General features: G+C 45.8%; 1 protein-coding gene across 1 annotated transcript; it reads left to right on the plus strand.

Moving 5' to 3' along the window:
• Positions 1-824: 824 nt before the first annotated feature.
• Positions 825-2,201, plus strand: LOC308436590 (heterogeneous nuclear ribonucleoprotein K-like; the record flags this gene model as incomplete). The annotated part of the gene is made up of 1 exon (XM_080937562.1): positions 825-2,201. The coding sequence occupies one exon, from the start codon at positions 825-827 to the stop codon at positions 2,199-2,201; it is 1,377 nt and encodes a 458-aa protein (XP_080793688.1).
• Between the last annotated feature and the right edge of the window lie 9,204 nt (positions 2,202-11,405).

Below are 11,405 nucleotides of genomic sequence, written 5' to 3' on the forward strand. Positions count from 1 at the left end.
GTATGGGTGACTCAAAGACAGCTGCACCATAGAATGCCCAACCTTAACACGGGTGGTGACAGCTCATGAGCAGTACGCCCCGCAGCAGTCAGCTCAGCCAGCAGAAGAATTTTCTCTGCCCAGCAGTTACTGCTTTTACAACCTTGAGGAAGGTGTTTTTGTTTCAGACCTAGGACTAGGGACTGGGGTGCATATTTTACACATCAAGCCTCCAGGTTCTCCCAGCATCCCTCAGTTCCCACCAGCACACCCTGCCCCCAACCTGAACTTTCCAGCCCAGGGGCTGGGCTGCCTTCCCCAGAGGCTCTTCCCTATATAATCAGACATTTTGTGCTCTCTAGCTCTCTCTCTTTCTCTCTCCCTCTTCTGACTCCCTTTCCCTCCTCTCACCTCTTCTCCCTCTCCCTCCCTCTCTTCCTCTGTCTCTCCTGCACTCTCTCCTCCTTTTCCTTTTCTCTCCTCTCTGTTCTGTGGTCTTCCTCCCCCCCCCCCATCTTCCCATGGTGATTTCCCTAGCCCTGGCCCTTGGGGCCAGTGAGCTCACCTTGGAGTAGTTTCCCAATAAATCTGCCTTTAATATATTCTAATATGGATTAAATTGGATCATATCACCAGCAGAGAAATAGCTTATCAGAAGGGTCTTGTGAATCTTGTGACTTTCTTTTTTTCTCCTTTTACTAATTGTTTCCCCCCTCATATAAAATACTTCCTGTCTACAGGAGACAGCGTTGCAGACGCCATTATCCTCTGCTTCTGGGCTGCACGGACTTCACCATCACGCTACGCGATTGCGGCCTATTGGTGCATCCATTTAATTCCTGGAAATGGAAACTGAACAGCTAGAAGAAACCTTCTCCAACACCGAAACCAATGGTGAATTTGGTAAATGCCCTGCGGAAGATAGGGAAGAGGAACAAGCCTTTAAAAGATCTAGAAATATTGATGAGATGGTTGAATTGCGCATTTTGCTTCTGAGCAAGAATGCTGGGGCAGTGATTGGAAAGGGGGGCAAGAACATTAAGGCTCTTCGTACAGACTACAATGCCAGAGTTTATATCCCAGACAGCAGTGGCCCCGAACGCATACTGAGTATCAGCGCCGAGACTGAGACAGTTGGAGAAATTCTGAAGAGAATCATCTCTACCTTGGGCCTGCAGGCGCCATCACCCACTGCGACCAGCCAGCTCCCGCTCGAGTCTGATGCTGTGGAATTAAATTACCAACACTATAAAGGAAGTGACATTGACTGCGAGTTGAGACTGTTGATTCATCAAAGTCTGGCAGGAAGAATTATTGGTGTTAAAGGTGCTAAAATCACAGAACTTCGAGAAAACACTCAGACAACAATCAAGCTTTTCCAGGAGTGCTGCCCTCATTCTACTGACAGAGTTGTTCTCATTGGAGGAAAACCGGGTAGGGTTGTAGAGTGCATCAAGATCATCCTTGACCTTATAGCTGAGTTTCCCATCAAAGGACCCGCACAACCTTATGATCCCAACTTTTATGACGAAACCTACGATTATGGTGGTTTCGCAATGATGCTTGATGACCGCCGAGGACGGCCTGTGGGATTCCCCATGCAGGGAAGAGATGGTTTTGACAGAATGCCTCCTGGTCGGGATGGGCGTCCCATGTCCCGTTCTAGAAGAGATTATGATGATATGAGCCCTCATCCAGGACCTCCTCTGCCTCCTCCTGGTCAAGGCGGATGGGGTGACAGCAGAGCCTGGAATCGTCCTTTTCCTCCTCCACCACCACCCAGAGGGGGAGATCTGATGACTTCCGACATAAGAGGAAGGCCTGGAGACCGCTACGATGGCATGGTTGGGTTCAGTGCTGATGAAACTTGGGACTCTGCAATTGACACACGGAGCCCGTCGGACTGGCAAACGGCTTATGAACCACAGGGTGGTTCTGGATATGACTATTCTTATGCAGGGGGTTGTGGCTCATACGGTGATCTTGGCGGACCTACACAAGTAACTGTTCCCAAAGATTTGGCTGGATCTATTATTGGCAAAGATGGTCGGTGGGTTAAACACATTTGTCATGAGTCTGGAGCATCAATCAAAATTGATGATCCTTTCAAAGGTTCTGAAGATCAGATCACTACCATTACAAGAGCACGGGACCAGATACAGAGCACACAGTATTTGCTGCAGAACAGTGTGGAGCAGTATGCAGATTTCGAAGGATTCTAATGTAAGATAGTTTTTCTTTTTTATAGTGTGCATTCTGGAAAGTTTTTCTAAGACTAGTGGAGAACTCAAGGAGTCCTGCATCTTTTTGCTTCTGTTTAAAAAGCCAGCGTTCCTCTGCTTCACAGGTGTTCTGCATTTGAGGTGTAGTGAAATCTTTGCTGGTCACCAGATGTAATGTTTTAGTTCCTCACCAACACGGTTGGGGGAGGGCGTGCAAAAACTAACACTGAAATTGGGGAAACAGCAGCAGAGTAAGTGACTCTTTTTGTTCATTGTTGGTGGTTTTAAAAATATTCCCCCCTCCCCGTGTACTTATTGTGAGCACCTTACTTTGTGGTCACTGTGACATTGGGGGTGGGACAGGGAGGAAAGTAACCGTCCGCATGTCCCTGGCATTTGTTCAGAGCAGTGTGCAGAATGTAATGCTCTTTTGTAAGATTATTATTTATGATTTTTAAAATAAATGTAGTGAATCAAAAAAAAAAAAAAAAAAGCTTCCTGATTATGATTTCCCTCCCTCTACCTCTAGTTTCTCCCCACGTCCTCTCCCATCTGGTTCCACCCCGGTTCTGTCTCATTGAAAAACAGACTTCAAAATGATTGATATAAAAAAAGATGATGTTCTGGGTTTCGGGACCAATGTTAGTTAAAATATGAAAAAGAGAGAGTGGGGTGGGAGGGATATAGCCCATGGAGGTATGGTGAGGCATGAGGGCAAAAGGAATGCCTCTGGGGGAGCCATGGAGGGAATCCCTTCCCCCTGAGGGACCAGCCACACCACACAGAAGTTTATTCAGGGCATGGGGAGGGAAGTTAAGCAGGTAGTAGAGGCACAGAGAGAAGAGAGAAATACAGAAGTAGAGGCCGGCCATGAGCACGAGGGGAGGGAGCGAGGGAATGAGAGAGAAGAGGGGAGGGTAAGAGAGGGAGAGCAAAGAGGAACACAAGAGAGAAGAGGGGGCAAGCAACTCCTTTTATAGTGTCAGGTAACTGGGGTGGAACACACCTGGCTGTTGCCAGGTAACTGAGGGGCCGCCAGGTAGATGAAGGGTGGGGTTTACAGAATCCCAACAATGATAATAATAAAATATGAGATGAAACAAAAACTAGTATATCATAATAGAACAAAATAAACAGGAGATGAGCCCAAGAAAAGGCACAAGAAACCTATGTAGATGCAGAGACCCACTTGTTGGCACAAAGAAGTTTCCAGTATGGTTATTGGCCAAAGGGGTCTCAAGGGAACCCCTAAATGACCTATGCTGTGGCCAAGACTATAAGTTGCTCTCCACAAGCTGACAGCAAGGCCCTATTGAAGACAACACCAGCAAAACCCACTGAACATTATATCGAGCTGGTACCTACCTGGAACCTTCACCCCTATGGGCTAATCTCTTTGATTCAGGAAGGTACTCTGTGTGTTACCAAAGGAGAAATGTAAATATTCTCTTTGACTTAAGGCCTACTTCACCAGATGAAACCCATAACCAAAGCAGCTTTGGGGGATCAAGAAACTGAAACTAAATAGCCCAGGAGGAAGGCAGAGTAAAACCCGATTACTACTCTTCTACTAAAAGTGAGAAGATTATGCCAATTCCGTGACAGGTTTCAAATTAGCAGTTTAGGAGGCTAGGCCTAAGCCCAGGCAAGCCAGTTACTAGAAGAAGAAAAAGACCCAAAGGACAAAAAACCAACAAACAAACAAAACCCAAGCTTCATGCAGCTAGTCAGAAACTGTCCTGACCTCAGAGACAATAGGTCAGCAGCTATCCAGACTTCCGTAGCTACTTCCTCAACAACACTTGCTAGACCCCAGTCAATGGACCCAACACATTAACAGAGGTCACCTACCCTGGGAATTCCCTAATGTGCTTTAAATCTAGCCTGTGAGCTCACTTGCTTGTCTTTTCTGAGGAGACCCCCACATGCTCTGCAGAATAAAACACTCTGTATGTACATACTATTTGAGTCTGGGGTATCGTTCTTCTTCGAATCACAAAAGAACGTAGCAATAAAATGAGTCCTGATGACACTCTGCTATGCCTTTGCTCAGCCACCATCTGAGATGATCTCTTCAGCCGCAGATACAAAGAGATACAGAGACCCACCACTAATATGCAGAGCGTGTGAGACCTGGTAACACTAAGCACTAAATATGCCGTCTCCATTAAATCCCTCCCCTCAGGAACAGGTAACCCTGTGGGGGAAGAAGCAGAAAGAGAAGCCAGAGGGGATGGAGGACACCAGAGGTAACAAGACTCCATGTTAACAGAATCGTCCCACAGAAGAACTCACAGAGATGGAGGAGGCATGCACAGGTGGAGGAATAAAGACTCAAATTTGCTAGAAACTGTGTCTGAGTGGTCATATCTTGTAGACTGTTGGGATTCTGTAAACCCCACCCCTCAGTTACCTGGCAATAGCCAGGTATGCTCCACCCCTGTTACCTGGCACTATAAAGGGGGCTGCTTGCCCCTCCTCTCTCTTGGCCTCGTGCTGTCTCCCCCTTGCCCCTCCTCCCCATTCCCTTCCCCCCATGTGCTCATGGCCGGCCTCTACTCCTCTATTCCTCTCTCTCTCTCTCTCTCTCTCTCTCTCTCTCTCTCTCTCTCTCTCTCTCTCTGCCTCTACTGCCCTCTTAATTCCCCCATGACCTGCATCAACTCTATTCTGTACCATATCATCATGTGGTGGTCCCTCAGGGGGAAGGGATTTCTAACATGGGTCCCCCAGAGCCATCCCCCTTCCCCCATGCCTTGATGCAAATCTATGGGCCATATCCTCCCCACTCCCACTTTATCCATTCCTAACATAGACTACCTCCAACATCTTGTGACAGGCCGAGACAGTGCAAAAGTTCCTTCCGCTGAGACCATTTCAAAAGTAACTAGATTTTTATCTCCTTAATGGAGAATCCCATGGAAAATTAGACAGCTCTGCCCTAGGAACTCAGGATCTGGACACCTCAGCTAGCTTATCTCAGTCTGTTTGTGCAGGAACCCCCTACAGCTTTTTATCTTAGCTTCTGTTTAAAAGTCTACCCTTCCTCCAGGCCCTCAAGTTAGACTCCAGGACATGATTTCCACCTTCGAACAGGCAGCGTTCTAGACACTTGCACCACCTGTAGGTTCCCAAATACCTGGGTGTGGTCCCAGATGGCTGGAATAAGTATTTTCAAATGGCAAAAAACTTGTCCGAGTGATAATCATCAGCCTTCCCTGCAGAAGTGCATCCAGAAGACACATTGTCCTTGCTCTTACCTTTGAGACTTGTTAAGTTGTTAAAGTCTCACTTTGGGCTCGGTCCTTGGACCTTGGCCTGCTGGTTTACAAATACTGCAAAGTCGGTTTACTCAGAATCTCTCATCCACTGACCCCTCCCAGTCTTGACCACAAATCCTAATTTGCACTGGTGTCCAAGAAAGGAGCTCTTTCTACAGAGTTCCCTTTTCCCTTGTTGCAACAGTTTCCCCACCCCTACCCCTAACAGAATTTGCCTTCTAGGCTTTTAGCTTCTGCTCTACCCTGCTTTGTCTGCAGAAGTCAGCACTGTGAGAGTCATCTGGTGTCTGGGTCAGTTTCACTTTAAAACATCCTCTCAACTGGAAAAGGCTGCAGAGAATTTCAAGAAGAGGGAAGCACCTTCAGGAACAGTTTCGGAAACCAGACTTTAATAGTTGCTACTCTTTGGGGTGTTTTGGTTCTTCCTGTGACTGCCCAAATTACTGGGTGTGTTTTGTTTTTTTTTTTTTAACCAGTCATAGTTTTGCATTTTAAATTCACCCCCAGTTCCCACTCAGACATTTCATCAGGAAAATGTTGTTGTTGTTGTTGTTGTTGTTTTGAAACAGGATTTCTCTGTGTTGCTCTGGCTGTCCTGGAACTCACTCTATATGCCAAGGCTGATCTCGAGCTCAGAGAGATCTGCCTGCCTCTGTCTGGAGTGTGTGCCACCACCTCCAGGCTAGGAAGAGATTTCATAAGAGAATTGTCACCAGAAAATGTTTTACACAACTTTACTAAACACATTATGTTCCAGGATGGCCAGAATGGACATCCTGACTAAAAATCCCATTCTTTCTAATGGTTCATGCAGAGAGCACCTTGGGGGGGGGGGATCTTTTTAGGGGTGACGTCACTTCAAAGAACAATTTTTTTTTTTAAACCAGTGTGTGCAGTGTCCCAGAAGGAAAGTACAAGTCTAGGTCTGTTGCAAACTGGAGCCAATCTGGAGAGCTAGCAATAACAGACTTCATTGAACCATTCCAAATTGAGGTCAGGAGTCCAGTCTGCCGGGAATGAGTGGTGTGTTCATGGTCCCATGATGCACCCGCCTGAACTTGTGAATTTTGGCAGACATCACAAGAAAGGAATGTAATTAGTTTTTGTATTAGTGGAATGAGAAGCCTGAAGCAGAAGGCTCCATTAGAAAACAAGCCCTCTTTTGTGGGCGTCTAGAATGCACACAGTCCCCCTCAGCACATATGCGAAGGCTTCATCAGGTTCCTTCCCAGTCTTCAAGATCAAAGTTGGCGTTTTTGTTTATCAAGACTGGCTTGCTTTGACTTGAGTACACTTTGTGCCCAAGCTGAAATAGCCAGCAGCAAACAGTATCAGGTTCCAGGGGAGGAGCATAGCCAGGCAATCAGAATGCCAGAATCAGGAGGAGTTTCCCTTGCAAACACCTCAGCTCCTGCTACAACCAAGCTGCAATTGAGCAGAACCACACAACTGTACACCAAGCTCAGGTGACAACCAAAGCTTTCCCAAGCCCACTGACCTTGTTATGTCTGGAGTCCAGATAAACCCACTGGAAATCTTACCCATAAACCACAAAAGTATCTATTTCCCCCAATGACCAGATGAGGGAGATCAGGCAACTGCAAGACTGCTGACTTACAATTGCCAGCCCTAAACAAACGTATCAGTCTCTGTGGGTCTCACACTCAATAGTGATGAACCGCAACGTTCTAGAAGTCGCTAGAGACGCCTTCACTTTTCATGTTGCCTGCCTTTTTTTCAGAGGTTCTGAAAACAAACGTTACATTAAAAAAAAAAAAAAAAAGCATCCTTTATGGAATTGATTTTACTTTCTGCATATGTATACATAGGGAGGCTAGAGGTAGATGTGATGTGTCCTCCTTTATTGCTATCGATCTTATTTTCTGTGTCTCTCACTGATTCACTGGCTCAAGCCCCCGGAAGTTCTCCAGTCTCTGCTTCCCCAACACTGGGCTCACGTCTTAGACGTGGCTTTTCACATGGGTGCTAAGAACTGACACAGGTTTGTGCAGAAAAACGTGTTAGCCACTGAACCATCTCCCCAGTCTGATTTTGTTTTCAATACTCAAAAAGTATTTACTTTGTTGGGTTGTTGTTGTTGTTGTTGTTTGAAACAGGGTCTCATGTAGCTTAAATTACTTGAGGTTTTAGAGTCAAAGCCTAAGGTGGCCCCAACAGACTAGGCTTGGCCACCCTCCTCCAATACACCATTAAAGTGGTAAGTCATATTAAAAAGCAGAGAAAGATGTATTCAACATGGAAAGTCACATTGGAAAGATACAAAAATGTCCATTGTGGGGCACCAATATGGTGGCTAGATTTAAACAGACCGGGAGAAGATACATGACTCAGCAGTCCTGGTCTAGCATTCTTGCCCATGATTATCTCAGCTCCAGTCTCTCCAAGGTGATCTGATAAGTGTGTGAACTTCCTTCCTGAGAAGCAAGTTCCTCATCTGGATGATACCAGGACTTTAGCTATTCATTAATTCTTTGAGGTTCAAAGTTTCGGTATCCTGGTGCCTCGAGTCTCTTTCTTTAAAGTATCTTCTTTCCTGATGGGAGTCACAGGCTGATCCTGTGGAACAGAAGGGGACCTCGAAATCATGATCCTCCCGGCCTGGAACTCACTATGCAGACATCAAACTCTACCTCCTGGGTTCTGGAGTTAATGTGCACCACCATATCTTGTCTAAAAGTACAACCTTTGGGGACAAGTTTTCTTCTAAAGGTTGGAGAAAAATGTTCTTTATTTATTTACCGGTTTCAACCTAGTGCTAGGGTAGAATACAGGCCTTATACAAACTAAGTAAGTGCTCAGATACTCTACCATATAGCTATATGCCAGCCCCTGGCATGTTTTAACCATATGGTTATATTATAGAAATATATAACATAAACGTTGTCATTGTAAGTTTTTGGCTTGGTTTTGTGTTTGAGACAAGCTCTTGCTGTAAGATCCAAGTTGTCCTTGAATTTCTGATCCTCCTGCCTTGGTGACCTTCTGTTATTATCGACATGTACTCGATTGTTACAGTTATTTTGTGTTTTAGTTTGCTTTTTGAAACAAGGTCTGACTGTATAGGACTAGATGATCTGGAAATTCCTGTGTAGACCAGAATGGCCTCAACTCACAGAGATATGTCTCTGTCTCCTGATATTAAAGGCCTGTGCCATCACACCCAACTCTGCTTTAAAACAAATCCTTTGAGCCCAAGCTGGCCTCAGACTCAAGAAGTCAAGAACGTTCGAAGTCAAGAACGACCTTGATAACCTTGAACTCCTGATCTTTCTTCCTTTAATCCTCCCCTTGAAAGCACTGGAATTACAGGTGTGAGCCACTACACCTGGGATTACAGATGTGAACCACTACACCTAGGATTGCAGATGTGAGCCACTACACCTGGGATTACAGATGTGAACCACTACACCTAGGATTGCAGATGTGAGCCACTACACCTGGGATTAAAGATGTGAGCCACTATACCTGGGATTAAAGATGTGAGCCACTACACCTGGGATTACAGATGTGAACCACTACACCTGGGATTACAGATGTGAGCCACTACAACTGCTCCAAACTGATTGTTTACTTCACTTGTACCTCTTCTATGTAGCTAGGTGATACTGGACAAATCCTGTCAAATTTCCGGTTTTCTCCTCTATGAAATGGCAACAGTTATTACTGACTGTGGTCTTTTTTGCTTGCTTTTTCTTTTTTTCCCCTTTTCTTTTTTAAGAGAGAGGAGAGAGAGGAGAGAGAGAGAGAGAGAGAGAGAGAGAGAGAGAGAGAGAGAGAGAGAGAGAGAGAGAGAGAGAGAGAGAGAGAGAGAAGGAGAGAGAGGCGAGAGGGGGGAGGAGGAGGAGGAGGAGGAGGAGGAGGAGGAGGAGGAGGAGGAGGAGGAGAAGGAGAAGAAGAAGAAGAAGAAGAAGAAGAAGAAGAAGAAGAAGAAGAAGAAGAAGAAGAAGAAGAAGAAGAAGAAGAAGAAGAAGAAGAAGAAGAAGAAGAAGAAGGAAGAAGTTTCATATAACCCATGACTGTCTCAACATAGTCAACGATGATCTTGAACTCCTGATTCCCCTGCCTCTTATATCCATGTCATGTCCTGGGATTAGAGGTTTCTGATGTCATACCTGCCCATCTTTGGAAGGGTGTTTTTGACACTCTGTTGTTAGAACCCCAGCACAATGTCTGGACTGAATACATGATCGGAAAGTAATCATGACCAGCATTATCTACTTTGTTCAGAATAAAGCTTTGTGCTCCTTGAAGGAAATGGGAGCAAGATTCTAGCCAGGAATAAATCAGAGCCGAAAGATACTTGCCCTCCCTGTGATAATCTGTAGGAGGCTTTCACCCACTCTCATCTGATGACATCCATTCCTGAAATTGTGACACCCAAGCCTGTGTGCTCCTGTCATGTGACCACATGACTCACATCAGAATCCTGTCCATGTGTCTACATTCTAGGACACTGACTTTTTCTGCTAAGTCAGTAGAAGCTCCACACCACAGTCCATTCCACCCTGGAAGCTTTTTGAAAGCAAAAGTCTCCTCCTAATGGGCAACAATCCCTAGTATCTCTGAGATACCCCAGATATGGACTACATCCAGATCTTAAGTACATAAAGGTAAAAACTTACCTCAAGACACAGCTTGAGGCACACGCACTGTGAAGCCACAGTGTAAACAGCTAATTTTTGGTTTTTGTCTGTCTGTCCTCTGTGTGTCTGTCTGGGAGAGTAAATCTAGGGCTCACATCTGCTATATAGTTCTAACACTGAGCTGTGTCTCCAGCCATCTTTCTATTTTGCATCTGGACAGAGTCTCACAAAGTTGTCCAGGCTGGCCTTCAATTTGGGATCCAACTGCCTCAGGCTCCTAAGTAACTGGGATTTTAGGTTGGCACATAAAGCCTGGCTTATTCCACTGGGTTTCTCTTTATTTTGTTCCTTAGTTCATTCATTCATTCATTCTTGTATTACGGCCTGGCCTCAAAGTCCACTAAGGATGACTGTGAACTCCTAATCGGCCTAGTGCTATGATTCCAGGGTTGTTCCACCTTTTTCATCGTATGTATTGCTGAGGATTGAACCCAGGGCTCACGCAAGCAAGGCAAGATGTCAGAAACCCCTGGCCCTGCGGGTACATTCAAGCGAAGGGGAGAGGGCACGGGGAGGGAAAGGAAGTATGCTTGCTGCTCGCCACTAAGTGAACTGCATGCCAGGCCTCCCTTTCTTTTAACCCAAGAATTGTGTCCTAGGTCCACTTTGACTAGTGAAGTGACACTGCACCACCCTTAAAACAAGGAAAATCCAGCAAATCGCAGCTGCTTTGGTTCTGAGTAGTCAGAAACTGTTAGATGTCTCAACTGTGTTAGGTACCTGCTGATGCATAAGACAAATTCAAGCTCAGTCACTCACAACACACGTTTCCTATCTCACAGTTCTGAGGGGTCAGGAGTCTAGGCACCACCTGGCAGGTCCTGTGCTCAGCACCCCGCAACCCCCACCTGAGGCTGTAACCCAGGCACCTGATAGACAAAGCCCGGGATAAGACAGGAGGACTGGTGAAGGAGGCAACTGATATCAAGTTCACATGGTTGTTGGCAGAGTTTGGTTCCACGTGTACTGAGGGGCTAAGGACCAGTCACATGAGCAGGTGACACTGGCAAGCTTTATGTAGGTCTTCCTGGAAAGGAGGCACAGCTATCTAAAGATAGGGGTGTTTCTTTTTAAACACAGCAAAATCAGTACTGAGAGAGCAGATTCACTATCAGCTGTCCTTTTCTTACAATAACTTTTTGTCTGTTTTTAAATCACTGTTTAGCCAGGTAATAAGGATGCATGCCTTTAGTCTGAGTACTTGGGGGACACAGGCAGGCAGATCTCTGTGAATTTGAGGCCAGCCTGGTCTACAGAGC

This window comes from Micromys minutus (assembly GCF_963924665.1).
Source record: "Micromys minutus genome assembly, chromosome: 1".
NCBI lineage: Eukaryota > Metazoa > Chordata > Mammalia > Rodentia > Muridae > Micromys > Micromys minutus.